Source organism: Neoarius graeffei, chromosome 15 (assembly GCF_027579695.1).
Source record: "Neoarius graeffei isolate fNeoGra1 chromosome 15, fNeoGra1.pri, whole genome shotgun sequence".
Taxonomy (NCBI): Eukaryota; Metazoa; Chordata; class Actinopteri; order Siluriformes; family Ariidae; genus Neoarius; species Neoarius graeffei.
In genome coordinates this window covers 65,871,090-65,890,696 of record NC_083583.1, presented here as the reverse complement: position 1 = coordinate 65,890,696, position 19,607 = coordinate 65,871,090, and the positions used below count along the sequence as shown (strand labels likewise).

Here is a 19,607-nt window from a genome sequence, read left to right as displayed (position 1 = left end):
TTAGAAAACATCACTTGTGCTCTGATAATATTTGTCAAAGAAACAAAATTAACAAATAGGATATATTTTGTTGTTTTGTGTTATTTTTCCTTTTTATTCAATTTTTCTTTGAAATGACATCCATTTGATTGCACCTCAGTCCAGTAGATGGCGGTAGTACACTCTGCTTGTAAACTGCCATAAAACCTGACAGAAGAAGAAGAAGAAGCCTATCGTTTCGGACAGCACTCCAAAATGGCGTCCTCACTATATAGTGCCCTATATAGTGAGTTGGGAGCGATTTTGGATACAGTCTGCTTCCTATTCTTCTTCGTCAGTCCCTCCCTGCGTCCGAAAGCGAAAGCCGAGTCGCAGGGACTGACGATGACGACTAAGAAGAATGTTTTCGCATATTTTAAAGATTAAGTGTTTCTTTAATTTTAATCCAAAAATTAGGTTTCTACATCTCTTTAATTCTAAATGATTCCGTTTTGTTTTCTTTCACCATACCAGCGAGTTTATCGACCAGTTAGCTTACATGTAATCGTTATCTACCAAGATGACGTTTTTGGTTTGCGGCTAGAAACAAGACTATGAAATTATGCTACAGCAGCTTCGTGCATATGTAAACCACTTTTAAAAGGAGCGAGAGAAAATAATTTCTAAGCTTATTTTTTTAACGTGTAATGATCATGAGGGTCCCGGGTGCGTTGTTCTTGTGGGGTTATGGTGTTCTGCTTGCACTCAGTGGTTTTTTGTTTGTTTACGGGGACGTTCACTCTGAAGATGATGAATGGATTGATCCGTATGACATGCTCAACTATGATTCAGGTTCAAAAAGCATGAGAAAGCCTGCTGAGGTAGAAAAAACTGAGTTACTGCATGTTAAACAAACTACAGGAGTTAACTTTCTGTTGCTGAAGTGCTACATTTTGTTTTCTAGGCCTCCAGTTACAGTAATGTACCGACTAAAAGAAGAGAATACAATCAAAATTCCTGTCAAGTGGCTCAATGTCCAGATATAAAGGAGTGCACCGACAAAGTGAACATGTTGCAAAGACAGGTGAGGACACAAAAAGTCTCAGGTCCTCAGTTCTTCGAGCATGGCTTCTACAAGATTCTGGTTCATGTTGACATGTTTCTGCATGGCACATTATCATGCTGGAAGTAGCTGTTCTAAAATATGAGGGGATTGTGGCCTTAAAGAGAGATACATGGTTGGCAGCAATACTCAGATTAGGCTGTGGCATTCAAACAATACTTGGTGTATTGCCCTGGTCACACTATTGGTCCCACTCCAAAAAAAAGTCATGTCTAATGCCGCTTTTCCACTACAAACGCGGCTGAGCCGTGCCGAGTCGAGCTGAGTCGAGCTGAGCGGGGCTGTTGGAGTTGCATTTCGACTACAACCGCGCTGAACCGTGCTGGCTGGAAGTGGGTGGACACATTGGGTGGAGTTAGTGAAAGTGGGTGGACGTCACGTGATGTCGTTAAGCAGCGCAAACAGTGACATCAGTGACAGTGGCGGAACAAGTCAGAGCCGGGCCGGGGGCGGGGCAAATGACCGGGCCCTTTATTAAAGCTTATCATAACATCATTTTAGGCTACAAAATGTCCGCAACTGCGGTGATTACCAATTTCAACACTACCGGGTGCAACTATATGTTATTTAGTACATCAAGTCCTTCAAACGAACATGTAACTCAGAAACAAAAAACATTAGGATACTGTACATGGCTCATAATAAAACATCAATAGCCTATACTGTGCACATTATTTGAAGGGCATACGAATGAGCGCTCAGAGTGGTGACAGGAAGAGTCAGAAATAAAAGGAGGGCGGTGCAAACCTCACTGAATGCACTGTGTTTACCAATTTCAACACTACGGGGTGCAACTATGTTATTTTGTACATTAAGTCCTTCAAACGAACATGTAACTCAAACAAAAAAACATTAGGCAACATACTGTACATGGCTCATAATAAAACATCAATAGCCTACTGCGCGCATTATTTGAAGGGCATACGACGAGCCTTGCGCTCCGCGAACTCATGCACGATGCTCTGTATGTCACTGATTCAGTGATCTTTTAAGCGGTAGTCTCACGACCCGAATAGTAAACAATAAACATGGAGGACATGGTGTCGTTAGTGTTGCTGGTCTTGGTGCTGTGGCTTGTTGTCACCGACAACGCCAACAGATACTGGCAAGAGCGTATAGATGAGGCGAGGCGCATAAGGCTTCAGAAATTCTCGTAATTCGTAATTATTCTCCTTCTTCCGGGTTTACGGTGTTGACAGATCCCAGCGTGCTCGCGGGGTGTGTGTGGGCATGTGAGGACATGCCTCCTCACCAATCAGTGCACAGGGGAGTGTCTGCTCACGCCCCCAACCTCACTCGGCACGGCTTGGCTCGCTTCAGCCCTACTCCAAAACGGTGCGAGTTTTAGGGGCTAAGCAGGGCTGAAACGAGCTGAGTCGTGCTGGTTTTTGGTAGTCGAAACGCGAGCCGTGTCGGGCTGAAGTGAGCTGAAGCGAGCTGAAGTGAGCTGAAAAAGGGTAGTGGAAAAGGGCCATAAGCTCCTGTGAGATCATGTTAGACATTTGTCACCAAAAGCACAACATGTTCTAATAGTGTTGATATCAGATTAGCTTGGGTAGCATTATTTTTGTTTTTATATATATATATATATATATATATATATATATATATATATATATATAATTTTTTTTTTCCTGATCTATTTCCAGGTGACCGTAGTCACCCAAAGCCTCCCGCTTGGCCAGATTAGAAACTTTATTGATCCCTTTGGGAGGGTTCCCTCAGGGAAATTAAGATTCCAGCAGCATCATTACAGATAAACAGAGAAAAGAAATAGAGAGAACTTCTAGATAAATTAAAATAAATTAAGTATTTACATATACAAATATAAAAGAATAAGACAAGGGGAAGAGAGGAAGAGGGGGCGCAGCAGGAAAGGTATTGCACTTTATATTGCACATTGTCCGGTATTGCTTATTGTCAGGCTAGGCTACTGCTCTTTCCCGTGCTCTGCCCTCCTCCCCCCCAGAGAGGAGCTGTACAGTCTGATGGCGTAAGGGACAAAGGAGTTTTTGAGTCTGTTCGTTCTGCACTTAGGAAGGAGCATTCTGTCACTGAACAGGATCCTCTGGTTGCTGATGACTGTGTGCAGAGGGTGACTGGCATCGTCCATGATGTTCAATAGTTTGTCCATAGACCTCTTCTCTGCCACCGTCACCAGAGAGTCCAGCTTCATGCCGACCACAGAGCCGGCCTGCCTGATCAGTTTGTCCGGCTTGGATGTGCTGCCCCCCCCCCAAGCACACCACGGTGTAAAACAGGACACTGGCGACCACAGACTGATAGAACATCCACAGGAGTTTCCTGCAGATGTTAAAGGACCGCAGCCTCCTAAGGAAGTATAACCTGCTCTGTCCCTTCCTGTACAAGTGATTGGTGTTGCGAGTCCAGTCCAGCTTGCTGTCCAGCCACAGCCTGAGGTACTTGTAGGAATCCACAGCCTCCACCTCGACTCCCTCGATCAGAACTGGTCGTGACCTTGGTCTGGACCTCCTAAAGTCAATGACCAGCTCCTTGGTCTTCGAGGTGTTGAGCTGCAGATGGTTCCTATTGCACCACACAGCAAAGTCCCTCACCAGGCTCCTATACTCTTCCTCTTGGTTGTCACTGATACACCCAACGATGGCTGTGTCATATGCCATGTTGCATGCAGATATAGAAACTGTTCATAGTTTTTGCTTGTTTGGCATCGCCTCTAAATTTCTTGTTGGTTGGATTACTAACAGTTGATGTTTTTAATGTGTAGTAAAATTCAAGCTGCATGTTGAATGTCCATCCAAGGCTGGGCATACACTGTGCGATTTTTGGCCCGATTTTGACACGATTTTCACTCGTGCGACTGTTTTGGAGATCGGGCCGATTTTTGGCTCAATCGTGCGTCTCGGATCTTGTAGTATACATGGGGGACAAGCGATTAACACCTCATGACCTCCTCCCAATCGATCGGATGAAAATCAAACGTTTGAAATCCTGGTCGCCCATCGTGAGGCTATCGCACTGTTGAAGCAGTGTCACGAGCCGATTTACCTCAACCTGTCACACTACACATGCGCGAACACAGATACGGAAGAGAAAACAAACACTGAGCAGCACTTCTGGTCTCCTCCTCTTCTTTACGTTGCAGTTCCGGATACAAGAATCTGGAAGTATGGAAGTACAGTGTGAGCAGTCAGATCGCATCCGAGCATCGGATCGTATAGTGTGAGAACAGGAATCGTAAGCTGCATGCTGTTTACCCCTGCGATTCACTCGTACAGTGTGAGCAGCAGCTAAATACTGCGATTGAAAAAATCGCACAGTGTCTGCCAGATGCAGTGCAAACCCATGGTTCCGTATGTGAAATTTTCCGGAAACGACTTTTACGTTACTTCTAGTAGGCTGCTGTGTCTCAACAGGTAAGAACTGTAGTCATTCAGAATGCTTACTGAGAAGGTTGAGTCTAACATATGTAGATGACACAGACTTTTGAAACACAGAATTTTAATATACAGTGGTGCTTGAAAGTTTGTGAACCCTTTAGAATTTTCTATATTTCTGCAAAAATATGACCTAAAACATCATCAGATTTTCACAAAAGTCTTAAAAGTAGAAAAAGAGAACCCAGTTAAACAAATGAGACAAAAATATTATACTTGGTCATTTATTTATTGAGGAAAATGATCCAATATTACGTATCTGTGAGTGGCAAAAGTATGTGAACCTCTAGGATTAGCAGTTAATTTGAAGGTGAAATTAGAGTCCGGTGTTTTCAATCAGTGGGATGACAATCAGGTGTGAATGGGCACCCTGTTTTATTTAAAGAACAGGGATCTATCAAAGTCTGATCTTCACAACACATGTTTGTGGAAGTGTATCATGGCACGAACAAAGGAGATTTCTGAGGACCTCAGAAAAAGTGTTGTTGATGCTCATCAGGCTGGAAAAGGTTACAAAACCATCTCTAAAGAGTTTGGACTCCACCAATCCACAGTCAGACAGATTGTGTACAAATGGAGGAAATTCAAGACTATGTTACCCTCCGTAGGAGTGGTCGACTAACAAAGATCACTCCAAGAGCAAGGCGTGTAATAGTCGACAAGGTCACAAAGGACCCCAGGGTAACTTCTAAGCAACTGAAGGCCTGTCTCACACTAGCTAATGTGAATGTTCATGAGTCTACCATCCAGAGAACACTGAACAACAATGGTGTGCATGGCAGGGTTGCAAGGAGAAAGAGACTGCTCTCCAAAAAGAATGTTGCTGCTCATCTGCAGTTTGCTAAAGATCATGTGGACAAGCCAGAAGGCTATTGGAAAAATGTTTTGTGAATGGATGAGACCAAAATAGAACATTTTGGTTTAAATGAGAAGCATTATGTTTGGAGAAAGGAAAACACTGCATTCCAGCATAAGAACCTTATCCCATCTGTGAAACATGGTGGTGGTAGTATCATTGTTTGGGCCTGTTTTGCTGCATCTGGGCCAGAATGTCTTGCCATCATTGGTGAAACAATGAATTCTGAATTATACCAGCAAATTCTAAAGGAAAATGTCAGGACATCTGTCCATGAACTGAATCTCAAGAGAAGGTGGGTCATGCAGCAAGACAACGACCCTAAGCACACAAGTCGTTCTACCAAAGAATGGTTAAAGAAGAATCAAGTTAATGTTTTGGAATGGCCAAGTCAAAGTCCTGACCTTAATCCAATCGAAATGTTGTGGAAGGACCTGAAGCGAGCAGTTCATGTGAGGAAACCCACCAACATCCCAGAGTTGAAACTGTTCTGTATGGAGGAATGGGCTGAAATTCCTCCAAGCCGGTGTGCAGGACTGATCAACAGTTACCAGAAATGTTTAGTTGCAGTTATTGCTGTACAAGGGGGTCACACCAGATACTGAAAGCAAAGGTTCACATACTTTTGCCACTCACAGATATGCAATGTTTGATCATTTTCCTCAATAAATAAATGACTAAGCCTAATATTTTTGTCTCATTTGTTTAACTGGGTTCTCTTTATCTACTTTTAGGACTTGTGTGAAAATCTGATGATGTTTTACGTCATATTTATGCAGAAATCTAGAGAATTCTAAAGGGTTCACAAACTTTCAAGCACCACTGTATGCCATTTGGCCAAAGTTCATTCAGCTATTTCCATAAGCATTTATGTCACATGCAGAATTTCAATTGCATCTGTAATCGGTGTTACAATTCTGCTGAAAGTTTCGAGTTTTGCCATGAAGAAAGTGTCTGTACCTTGCTTAGATCTTGATAAGCCTAGGTAAAATGAATTTTAAAAACACTGAGTTTACTACACCACCGTATTTGAAGCAGAAGAGCCTTCTTGTTGCTTCATTCAGATGCCTGGATAATGTACACTAGGTCCCATTAAGCTCTCACTCCCTGTGATATTTGTTAACTTTAGGGTATTAGGGGATCAAAAAGTATAGGACTGGGTACATACAAGGATGTTTCAGTTTTACTCTTTGTACAACATAATTGGGACCAGTAGCATGATCAGGGCTGTACAGAAAGGAGGGAAGAAAAAACAAACAAACAAACAAACCACATTCCGCACACCATTGCAACACCACCCCCAGACTGCAGTGTTAAAACAAAAGCAGGTTGGGTCCATGGATTCATGCTGTTGTGGTTAAATTCTGACCTTTTGCATGTTGTAACAGAAATTGAGATTCATCCGACCAGATGATCTCATCTCATCTCATTATCTCTAGCCGCTTTATCCTTCTACAGGGTCGCAGGCAAGCTGGAGCCTATCCCAGCTGACTACGGGCGAAAGGCGGGGTACACCCTGGACAAGTCGCCAGGTCATCACAGGGCCCGACCAGATGATTTCCAATTAAATGTCCAGTTTTGATGATCCTGTTCCCACTGTATTTTCAGATTTTATTCTCAGCTGACATAAACAGAACACAATGTGGTCGTCTGCTTTTGTAGTCCATCCGCCTCAAGGTTTATGTTTCGCATTTTGAGATGCTTTTCTACTCACCCCAGTTGTAAAAATTGGTTAACTGGCTTACTGTTGCATTCCTGTCAGATTGAACCTCCACTGACTTTATTCAACAAGGCATTTCAGCTTGCAAAACTGTACCTCACTGGATGTCTGCTTTTTTGCACCATTCTGTATAACCTCGAGAGACTGTTGTGCTTTGAAAATCCCAGGAGAGCAGTCTATTCTGAAATAATGAAACCAGCACCTCCAACCTTGCCATTGTCAAAGGCAACATGATCACATTTTCCTCCATGCTGATGTTTGAGTTGAAAGTGAACTGAAGCTTTTGACCCATCATGGCTGCATGATTTTATACATTGTGTTGCTGCAACATGATTGGTTGATTGCAGTTGGACAAAATACAAAAAAAACCCCTCACCAATCAGCAAATTCAGAAACACAACATGAATTTAAAACAGAAAATGGTTAGGTTCTTATTTAACCTCACATGACCACTAGGCTCAAATATAAGTGTTAATTCAGGCAGATGCAAGAGGAAGATGGTAGGAACAGATATGGATGTGAATTGCTAGCAGCATCAGTGGTCAGTATACTTCAGACAAGAAATCAAACCAAATTTAAATTAAGGCTTTTATTCATCAAGTAAGTTGCTTTTTGCTTTAACTGTCTTCAAATACATCAGTAAGTGTAGTTAATGGAATTAATCAAATTTTCTGTTTGTAAACCTATTCCAGATTGAAGAGCACAGAAGGGGGGTGACGCTTTCCTCACAACAGCCATCATGTAATCCTGTTTTCAAGCGCTTCCTCGCAAAGCTTCTAAAGGAAATTGAGAAACTTGGCTTGGTACAGTATGACAATTTCATAAGCCACATGCACGATTCTGTTTATATTTCTGTGCTCCTTATTCTCTTTCTTCGAACATGTAGCCCACTGCTGCGACCACTGAAAAGCACTATGATGCTGAGGTGAAACTTACCAAGAAAATGGTGGCAGAAATTCAGAAAATTGTGAATGATGAGAGTAGCTGGAAGACTGGGGCTCTGGATGCTGCACTTAGTCAAATACTTGTCAACTTTAAACTCCATGACGATGAGGCCTGGAAGTGGCGCTTTGAAGACACGTTTGGTGTGGAGCTCGATACTGTTATCAAGGTGAAAATTCACCTGCTTGGACTTTGTATTTTTTGTCATTTGTTGTTATATATTTTTATTTATTTATTTATTTAAATACAGGTTTCTTTCTTTGTCTTGATCATCATGGCCATAATCTGCACGGAGATGTGGTCTGTGGTGTCCTGGTTTGTCCAATTTAAGAGAATTTTTGCCATATGCTTCATCATCAGTCTAGTGTGGAACTGGTTCTATCTCTACAAGGTACCGTAGCATTAGTCAATATGGAATATAGTGTGTGTGTGTGTGTGTGTGCGCGCGCGCGCGCGTTCAATATATATGGGGATATTACATGGTTGCACAAAGATATGAAGTTTATCTTTGAGTGGTAAACATTCTCGAGTGAAAATATTTTCTGTACAAGATAAACTTCATATCTTCACGCCACTGTGTAATGTTCTTTATATTATATGGACATATCCACAAAAAAATACGCAAGTTAATCAAAAGAATTTTAAGTTTCAACCGGTTCACCATTTTGGCAACATGCGTCTAGTCAGTGGGAAAACACTGGGATTGGCATCATTTGGAGTGAAATATCGGGAATTATTATACATACAGGACACTCATGGGGTTTTTATTTATTTATTTAAATATGGAATAAGAGTTCTATTCCCTTCTAGCGGTTTCATTTATTTGGTTTGATAGCATGCAATATTGTTAGCATATCGTTTATCCGATGTGTATTACGTCACTCTACCCAATGGAGAAAGAGCGTTGAATATGGCTTACGTTTGCATGGTTGTCAAGACATGACGTCACACATTGGAGCGCATGCGAATATCCAATGAGTTTCTGCTGCGCATGTGCACAACCATTTCTTTGTTTGTCGGAGGCATCCGCAGTAAACGGTCACAGTAAATTGAAAATGCCATAAGATATGTATTACATGTAAAACTTTTGCGCTAGCAAGCAACTGTGACAATTTGTAAAATCTATAATTGCTCCATTGAATGTGTATGAATAATAATAATATTGGCTGTCTTTTTTTCGTGGTATATCAGCCAGCCTGACATTGAACGAGTCAAAGACCAGTTCAATATCATGAGAGCTCAATGAAATATATCTGATATACTGCTCAGTGCTAGCCAATATTATTTAAATATGTCATGCAGATCTGTGATGTAATTCGTATGAAAAATGCAAGTTTTTCAACACGAGAAGATAAACTTCATATCTTCAAGCCAACATGTGATTTTTGTTTTTATTATCTAGACACATTCACAAACAAAGTCCTTGAATTTATCAAAGGAATTCATCGATTTCCTCACAAGTGACATAAATGTCATGGTTTTGGTTTTCCACATCTCGGATGTAGCGCATATGAAAAATACGAGTGGTGTATTTCCCAGTAAAATACTCGTGTGTGTGTGTGGGGGGGGGGGGGGGGGGGTTATAATATATATGAATTTCTAGCTACACAACATATAGTATTAATGTTTGCTAACAAAGTGACAATAAAATGGATTAATATAGACATCAAAAATTTCATTCAGTGATGCATTTAATGTCTTCAAATATGGAAACAAACATTTGATGCAAAAATATTGTATAAGCAATAATGTTGCTGTTAGTCAATGTTATGAAGCTACTGATGATGCTCACTATGTCTCGAAATAACATGTCATTTGTCATGATATTGCTATTATAGTCATATCCCTGAGCCTTACTGACTTGTCTATAGCGGCTACAGCTTAGAGACTGTTGCAGTAACTGTCAGCAATGCCTCTAAAGAATTTTGTTTTAATAGTTGAAAATGGTATATAAAGTGTACTTGAAACTTTGGAAACTTTCATGTGGATTTGACATTCTTCAGATTGCCTTTGCTGAACACCAGGCCAACGTTATAAAGATGGAGAATGTCAATGAGAAATGCACTGGAGTAAAGAAAATTGGCTGGATGGATAATTTCAAAGGTGAGGTGCTGGAGCTCACATTTGCCGCTTTCCAACCATATCCATGCTGTCAGTGGGAGAGAAGGATGACCAAGTATCTCTAATACAATAACATAAATCTCTGAGTACAGGGAACATGGAAGGAAAATGAATGAACGTTTTATTAACTGTTTAAATATTAGTATCTCCCTTTTGTCATTTCAGAGTGGTTCCGAACTACATGGACTCTTCAGGACGATCCTTGTAAGCAGTACTACGAGGTCCTGATTGTGAATCCAATCCTGCTAGTGTCTCCAATGAAGGTTCATATGGTTTCATTACTATGTTTGTTAATGAATGAAAAATTGTCTGAAGTTTGCCTGATCTGTTTCATTTTTGTCTTTACAGGCCATCACTGTAACCATCACCACCTTTATTACAGACCCTCTGAAGCACTTAGGACAAGGCATTAGTGAGTTTCTCCGGGCCTTACTGAAAGACCTGCCTGTTACACTCCAGATACCTGTGCTTCTTTTAATCATGCTCTCCATCCTGGTATGAAATTGAATGGTTTTGAATGGTCTTTAAATGCTGAGAGTTTCCAGCAAATCTGTAATGTAAATTTCATTAATTATATTTTGAACAGAATTTTTCCTAATTGGATTTTTTTTTTGTTACCTCTTTACAGGTATTTATGTACAGTACTGTCCAAGCAGCTGTACAGCATGTTGTTCTTCGGCCTCTGCGAGGTGGACATCGGGATCCTCCACCCGGCACTGTACAACAGCCTGCCACTCCTCCTTTACAGAAGCTGGAGGAACATGGAGGAAAAGAATGGGTTCTGTTAGCAAGAGGTGATGCTAACCACGCTGCACAACCCAGACACCGTGTAGGACAAGAGGGCAACCAAGTCAACCACAAGGAGAACAGGAATTACCAACAGGACGTTCGCCAGAGGAGACACAACAGACCGAGTGGGGAGCAGCGGAGGGTGTATGTGGAAACCGTACGAAATGCAGACAGTCTTTTCAGTGGGGATGAGACAGACAACCAGCAGGAAACAGCAACCAAGGACCAGGCTCAGCATGTGGACGAAGAACCTCAGACTCTCAGTAATGGGTCAGAGGAGGAAAATGAAGTATCCAAAACAGAAATGAAAAACACTCAACCTGCATCGAAGGAGCACAGTGTTAAAAGTAACACTAAAGATGATAAAACCTCAGGACATACTAAAAGAAATAAGGTAAATATGTTAGCTGAGGAATTTTTTTCCCCCCATTTTTTAAACCCCGTTTAATATTTGAATTGTTTAATTTATGCACTTTTGGTTTAATCCTAATTTGTTTGTTTTTGTTTGTTCATTGTAGGTTGATGACTCAGCAAGTGTAGGAGGAGATGCATTCAGGAAAGACTGTGTTGAAAATATTGGCAGTCCAGTTCAGTAAACTATACAGCAATACTGCAGCCCTTTGAAAATGCATTTTTATTTTTAAAATTTCCCCCCCTTTTTTTTTTAATTAAAAAAAATTTCATACTCAGTAAGTCTGCGAGAATCATTGTTATTTCTTAGGAAAACTGAAACTCAGTGTAACAAAAGCTTGATCTCACAGATCGATGGAAAATTGTACAAATTTCAAAAATATATTTTTGCAATTAATTTAATTTCCCACCAACCTAATGCAATAAGTTTCTATTCAATAGCACATGGTGCCCTCCACAATTAATTACAACCCTTGTAAAGATTAGTAAAAAGGATTAGAAAAAAATTCACCTTTTGGTGAAGTAGCATCATCTTGCACTGAAAAAACTTGAAAAATCCAACCTTTAATTGAAATGTGTTTACTCGGAGGAAAACAAATCCCTCATCAAGAAATAATTTCACAAAAACATACACCACTGTTCTTGGCACTCCTGTATTTAATACTTTTGCATAACCTCTCTTTGTCAGTAAAACAGCAAAGTCTAGACCCCTCGCGCATGTCATGCATCATGGGATAATTTCACCTGGGGGACAAACAGACAGTCTTTCCTTTAAACAAGGCTTAATCTGTCTTAAATATGGTTAATTTTTACACTGTTTATGGTTGTTTCAATCATTCGAATAGAGAAATAGATAAAAGGCATTACCGTCTCCCTGCTATCAAGAAAAATGTTAAAGAAGCAAATGCTTCAAGAACAATGAACAAATGAGTCGTTAAAGAGAATATGATGAGAGGATCAAAGCTGGAAAACTTCAGAGAAGTTCGTGAATACCTGCATTTGTAGCGATCATTTCAGGTAAGAACTTCTCATTATCGCAAGCCGCTTCTACAGGGTCGCAGGCAAGCTGGAGCCTATCCCAGCTGACTACGGGCGAAAGGCGGGGTACACCCTGGACAAGTCACCAGGTCATCACAGGGCTGACACATAGACACAGACAACCATTCACACCTACAGTCAATTTAGAGTCACCAGTTAACCTAACCTGCATGTCTTTGGACTGTGGGGGAAACCGGAGCACCTGGAGGAAACCCACGCGGACACGGGGAGAACATGCAAACTCCACACAGAAAGGCCCTCGCCAGCCACGGGGCTCGAACCCGGACCTTCTTGCTGTGAGGCGACAGCGCTAACCACTACACCACCGTGCCGCCAGGTAAGAACTTGTATTTAAAAAAAAAAGTCATGAGTATGGAAGAGTTTGCTTAAGAATCTTGTTTTATTTGTGTTCAAGTTATCTTTGTCATGAAAGTGTTTTGATTTTCTTATAGGTGAACCAGTTTCCTTATTCGACATGGAAAACCCAGACTGGACACCAAGTGAACAACTCGGACATGACTCAGTACAAAACCCCCAACAAGGAGCGATATGCGCGATACATTCTGAAACAACAGAAAAGATTAAGACCAGAGAGAGCTGGAGCTTTGTGCCTTTTGAATAGAGAATAAATGAAGAGGAAACTGAACATTAACCGTTTATTGAAATTATTACTACAAGTCTGTGAAGATTCTCAGTCATCCAGGTCATAGTAAACTGTGGGTGGTAAAAGAGAGCAACTGGACTTGCTTGAAGATTCTTGAAGACATTTCACCTCTCATCCGAAAGGCTTCTTCAGTTCTGTCTGACTAATAGGGAGTATCAGGTATTTATCCTCTCATGGATGAAAAGCAATCCTAAGGTGTCGTTGACTCATCCTGTTGGTGTGGGTCACTGGGGGCTGGGTGTGAACGGCCTAGAGAGTCATTGGGGTGATCAGTGGATTGTTGGTTCTCTCTGTCCTCCTGTGAGTCACTGAAAACAGCTGGGTTTTGGTGTGCATTCAGTTGTCTGGGAAGTGTGCCAAGGACTGCATTGTAGGTGGCTGATAAATGATGTCTTAGACCACCACCTCTGTTCAGTAATGGCAGTTCCAGGTTGACAAAAATTGCTTCTTTAACTCCTCGCTCATACCAACGATCCTCTTTGGCTAAAATGCGTACGTTGCAATCCTGAAATGAGTGTCCTTTGTTGTTAAGATGAAGATAGACAGCAGAGTCCTGGCCTGAGGAACTGGCTCTCCTGTGTTGAGCCTTTGTGTTGGCTCAACACAGGAGAGCCAGTTCCACAGGCCAGGACAGAGGTGGTGGTCTAAGGGCGTATTCACACCTACGTTGTTTGGTCCGGACCAAACGAACCAAATTTCCCTTGTTCCGGACCTTTTGGGTTGGTCTGAATACAAACCACTGAACTCTGGTCCAGACCAAACAAGCGGACCGAGACCGAGCTGCAAGGTCGGACTCGGTCCGGACCAAAGGAACCGTGGTGCGGATCTTTTGGAGGTGTGAAAACAGACCGGACCTAATCCGACAGTTTTGCTTTTTTGTACCTCGGGAGCTTCCGTCGTTTGTCGAGCATTATGGGAAACAGAGTCTTGACACTCCACCGCAAAGTGCAAACACTGTTTCGGTTGTCAAGGGTCATTCAGTCACCAGTGGTAGGCAAGTACAAAAAATGAGTAGGAGGCAAACGTGGGCCGAGGAAGAAACTCGCACCCTTGTGGATATATGGGCAGATAGTTAGTTTTTTTTTTTTCTTTTTTATCAGACATCTAATTATTTGGGTTTGTTTACCTGACATGTTTCGACGTACAACTTCCGTCTTCCTCAGAGTGTCACCGGATGTTAATTGGTGACGCATCTTTTATCAGCTGCTGTTACTGAAGGCGTGGCCTTCCTGTCTGGTTTGACAGGTCGGTCACGCCTTCTACTGTCTGTTCGTCCCCTGCAAGATGGCACTCCAGGTGTGGGAGAGCATGTATGCTCCCTCATCCCGGTTGATGGTCCTCGGGCTTCGCTTACGGATCTCCATGGCCTCCCTGATCCAGCGCTGATGTTTGTTATCTTCTGTGCGGATGACTCTGGCATTTCCCCAGTCCATAATGTGATTTTCCCTTTTACAGTGATCTGTTATAGCTGACTTATAATTTTCCTGTTGTGCCTTTTCTTTTATTGTTCGGGTTTGTCTTGTAGCTGTCTCCTTTTCGCACTCTTTCTTATGTTCATGTTTTCTTGTGCTGAAACTCCTTCCTGTCTCCCCAATATAAGTTTTATTGCATAATTTACATGGAATCTCATATATGGTGTTGCATCTGTTGTCCGGATGTATTCTGTCTTTGGGATGAACCAGGATCTGACGGAGTGTTGTGTGTGGTTTGACAGGTGTGTTAACATTGTGTTTCCTCATTACTCTTTGAATGCGTTCCGTTATTCCTCTGATGTATGGTAATGTAACTACTCCCCTGTGTTCTTGTTTGTTAGTTTGTTTTTTCTCTTTCTTCTGTGTTTTGTTGTTTTTAACCTGTTCCGCCCCTTTGGATATTGCCCATTGTGGATATTGACATGCCTTCAGTGCGTGTTGTATATGTTGTTCCTCCTGTTCTTTGTCCTGTGGATCTGTAATTATTGCTGTGCGTTCATGTAATGTTCTAACTACGGATATTTTGTGCATTATGGGGTGTTCGGAAGTCCAGTTTAAATATTGGTCGGTGTGTGTGGGTTTTCTGTGTACTTTTATTTTGATATCCCCATCTTCTGTGTGTTGTATTTTTAAATCCAAAAATGCTATTGACTGCTCCGTTTCTTCTTCATGTGTGAATTTTATATTGCCGGTATTGTCTATGGTGTTAAGATGGTCGGTGAGTTGTTGAGTGTGTCCCCTCTTTACTTTTTCCAATATGTCGTCCACATACCGTTTCCAGAGTGTTGGTCTGTATTCCGCTGGTATTGTAGTGAGTGCTTTCTGCTCCAGATCCTCCATGAAAAAGCCACACATGATGGCTGATAGTGGGTCTCCCATGGCAAAACCTTCCTTCTGTCTGTAGATTGTATTCCTGAACTGAAAGTATGTGGATGTGGCGATGAATTGAAGAAGCTGAGTGATGTCTTGTACGGTGAGGTTTGTACGTTTCTTGAGCGTCCTGTCTGTTTTTAATTTGTCTTGTACTATCTGTATGGTGGCTTCCGTGGGTGTTCTGGTGAAAAGAGATATGACATCATGTGAAATGAAAACTTCATCTTGCTGCATTTTGATGTTTTTTAGTTCTTCTGCCAGATGTTTTGAGTTTTTGCAGTGTTGGTCTGTGAGTCCTAGTAATGGTTTAATTATTTCGGTAAGTGCTTTTGATAAGTTGTATGTGACCGAACCAATGCTATCTACTATGGGGCGTAATGGTGTTCCTGGTTTGTGTATTTTTGGTGTGCCGTAAATCCTGGGGATGACATTGGCTGTGGGTACTAAATGATTGTAATCCTGCTTATCTATTTTATTTTCATTGAGTAGTGGTTTTAGTAGTGCTTTAAGTTTCTTTTTCTTGTCTTCTGTTGGGTCTTTTTTTAATATTTCAAATGCGTTGTCGCTGAGTAATTCATTCATTTTTCGTTCATATTCATCAGTGTCCATAATAACTGTTGTTCTGCCTTTATCTGCTGGGAGGATTGTGATGTCTTTATTTTTTGCTAATGTTTTCATGGCTTTGGCTTCCTGTTTGGTGATGTTGCTGGGTGGTGGTTTGGCCGTTTTCAATATACCAGCTATTGCGTTTCTTAGTGCTGCTTTTTGTCCCTGATCCTGTATTTTCTCACATGCTAACTCAGTTGCCAGAATGAATTCGTCGTGTGGTATGTTGTTCGGTGTGACAGCGTAGTTGAGTCCTTTTGCTAGTATACTGCGTTCTGCTTGTGAGAGTTTGTACCTTGATATGTTGTAAATCCATTTGTCGTTGATGTGTGCGTGCTCCGGTTCTGCCTTCTTTTTCTGTGCGATGAGTTTGTCCAGTTTTCGTATTTGTCGGGTTTTTGTCTCTGTGAATTCCTGTTCGTGTATGTCTGCCAAGTGTCCGTGTATTGCTATTTCCATTTCCTTGTTCTGGGGAAACCGGCGTTTGAAAGTTTCCGTCTCTCTGTGTAGTTCGCTGTTGATATTATTTAGTTTATCCGTTGTGCACCGTATCCGTTCTTTTACCAGAGTCATCCGCACTTTCCTGATCATCTTTTCCGCGTTTCTGGTTGGAATCGGGTTCTTGATGTTCAGGCTGGCCGGTACGACTTCCTCATCCCGGCAGCGCAGATTGAATCTCAGGTGATTCCTGTAGCGTGCCCGTTTCCGTGTCAATCGCTCTAGGCGGCGAAACTCCTTGATGCTTTCGTCTCCGTAACTAATTCTTAATCTTTCGATTACGTTCATTATGTCTTATATTAAATATAGTTAGTTTTTTTTTTCTTTTTTATCAGACATCTAATTATTTGGGTTTGTTTACCTGACATGTTTCGACGTACAACTTCCGTCTTCCTCAGAGTGTCACCGGATGTTAATTGGTGACGCATCTTTTATCAGCTGCTGTTACTGAAGGCGTGGCCTTCCTGTCTGGTTTGACAGGTCGGTCACGCCTTCTACTATATGGGCAGATGTCCACATATCTGAGCTTTTGGAGAGAACACAAAAATGCTGACGTGTTTGCTGTGTTCAGTGAGAAAATGAAGAAGGGGTTCACGCGCTCCCCAGAACAATGTCGGCTAGAATTGAAGAAACTCCGTCAGACCTACATTAAAATCAGGGACATTCTTTCAAAAAGTGGCGGTACTAGCTACGCAAAAAATAAATTCATCTGTTACGATGACCTGGATACTATTCTGGGGTCAAAACCCCTTGCCTCGCCCGTGGACATTGTTGAGGGGACCTACGACACAGGTGGTGCTAGCAGGTTAGCAGTGATGCTAACCACGGGAGCCCGCTATCACCTGAAAACAGCAGCCTCGCCTCACCCTACGTTGAGGATGATGGTGTAAATGGTGAGTAGCCTAAATATTAGCGGACTGCTAAACTGACTCCTGATTGACCATTTATGTAAGTTAGCTTATGTAACATTTTTAGTAGTTTACTTCCAGAATTCATGCTGCCCATTCACAAATGTTATCCTTTTCATGAGTATTTTCCACCACCATCAATTTCTAAGTATTCATTATGACACTATGGAGTGGTGGCTAAAATGCAATACTGTAGAAGTGCTTAAAGAGCAATTGTGCAAAAGTGACCAGTATTGCTATTACTGTTATTTGGTTTGCTCGTGTACCTTCTTGATGACTCAAATGTGTTAACATATAGCCTACTATTGTGCAACATGTTGTCTCATGATCTGACTTTAACATCACTTATTGCTTTACTTCCCTTGACAGAAGAGCAGGGGATGCCACCCACTGAAGCCACTTCACAAATGCCGAGCATTCCTGGGGCTAAAGCCAGGCAGCATCTGGGAAGAAAGCGCAAGTCTTCAGAGTAATGATGGGGTGCAGGCTTTCTTGGAAAGACAACATCGGCAGCTCCAGGAACTGATCAATTCTGAGCAAGATCGTCAACAACAAGAAAACTCTTACCTAGAGAGTTACCTGAGGGCACAGCGGGAGGCAGAAGAGAGACGGTTCGAGATGATGCAAGCCCAAATGAAGGAAACCAATAACATGTTCCGTCTGTTGCTCAGTGCCATGTCTAATACTTCTGCTCAACCACAGCACCCACCTGCAAATTACTGGGTGCCTAACCCCCCAGCTCCAGCGCAGTCAAACACTGCTCCTACCTGGCTCATGCCTCCGTCATCCACACAGCTGCAGCCTATGCAGGTACTACCTACAACTGGAGCCAAATGAAATTTCTGAAATCCTTCATCAGGTTAATGGCAGTAGCCATTTGTATGAGTTGTAATGCGGATATCCTTCTTGATTGATTATTGTTGATTAGTTGTGGAAGTTGATTATTAGTTTACTTGAATTCTACTTTATAGAAATGTCTGTACATGTAAAAACTGCAATTGCAAACTGAAATTCTATATTCTTTATAATTTTTATTTTCCATTGGTAAATATTTTTACACTGACTTCAACAAGGCTTATTTCTGACTTTAATTCAATTAGAATTAATTAAATAAATAAATAAATAAATAAATGTAACATGTATTTGTTTCTCATTTCATATCATATTGAAATTACAGCCTTAAAGTATGTACAAAGAGCATTCCGTATGTCCTGAGCCCTCCGATTTCCTGCCTGCATGCCATTCTGTCCATCATTCTCATTCTCTCCACCTTCGTCCTCCTCATAGTCCTCCTCCTCATTGTACTCCTCATTCTGCTCTTCACACAAATTGTGTAAAACACAACATGCTGCTGTCACCTGACTAACCAGAGAGATGTGGTGGTCTTGCGGCTTAAGAAGACATCTCCAGCGACCCTTGAGCCATCCAAAGGCCCTCTCGACGACCATCCTTGCCTGGCTCTGGCGGTGATTGAAGCTGACCTGGTCAGGAGTCAGTCCTCTGTTGTCTGGGAAAGGCTTCATAAGCCAGGGGAGCAAGGGGTAGGCTGCATCCCCTAAAATGACAAGCGGCATGTTCACATCTTCAAAAGTTTCCGTCCATGGGGGTAACAGGTCATTTCTCTGCATGCGGTCAAAAAGGGAAGAAAGGGCAAAAACCCGAGCATCATGTACTCGTCCTGGCTGTCCAATATTAACGTCCCAGAATTTCATTTTATGGTCAACTACAGCCTGTAGAATAATTGAGTACTGTCCTTTCCTGTTATAGTAGTCTGCCGGTGAATCTGCTGGTGCCCTGATTGGTATATGGGAGCCATCTATAGCGCCAACTACCTGGGGGAATCTCCATTTGTCTCAGAAGGCTTGAATGATTGTTTTGAAATAGGCCAGACTGGGTGTTGTTAGATACTTTGGTTTCAGGATGGTGTTGATGGCAGTAATGACCTCCTGTGTGATGAGGCAACAGGTGGAAATGCCAATACCAAAGAGGTTAGAGATTGATCTGTATTCCAGGTTCGTTGCTAACCTCCACAGACAGACTGCAACTCGCATCTCCACAGAGAGAGGCCTTCTGTATCGGGTGTGCTGGCGGGACAAGAGGGGTCGCAGCATATCACACACATACTCAAATGTTCCTCTTCTCATTCGGAAATTTAACAAAGTCTCTGTCGGTCCAATTATTCATGACTAAATGCCACCAATCTTGTGACCGT

At 41.9% G+C, this 19,607-nt stretch overlaps 1 protein-coding gene across 1 annotated transcript; it reads left to right on the top strand.

Annotated features, from left to right (window-relative positions):
• The first annotated feature begins 308 nt into the window (after window positions 1-308).
• On the top strand, window positions 309-11,614 carry clcc1 (chloride channel CLIC-like 1). Its single transcript, XM_060941767.1, has 10 exons — window positions 309-839; window positions 923-1,042; window positions 7,766-7,876; window positions 7,960-8,184; window positions 8,266-8,406; window positions 10,019-10,118; window positions 10,302-10,399; window positions 10,485-10,631; window positions 10,765-11,319; window positions 11,444-11,614. The coding sequence occupies exons 1-10, from the start codon at window positions 666-668 to the stop codon at window positions 11,519-11,521; spliced, it is 1,749 nt and encodes a 582-aa protein (XP_060797750.1). The 5' UTR covers window positions 309-665; the 3' UTR covers window positions 11,522-11,614.
• Window positions 11,615-19,607: the final 7,993 nt, after the last annotated feature.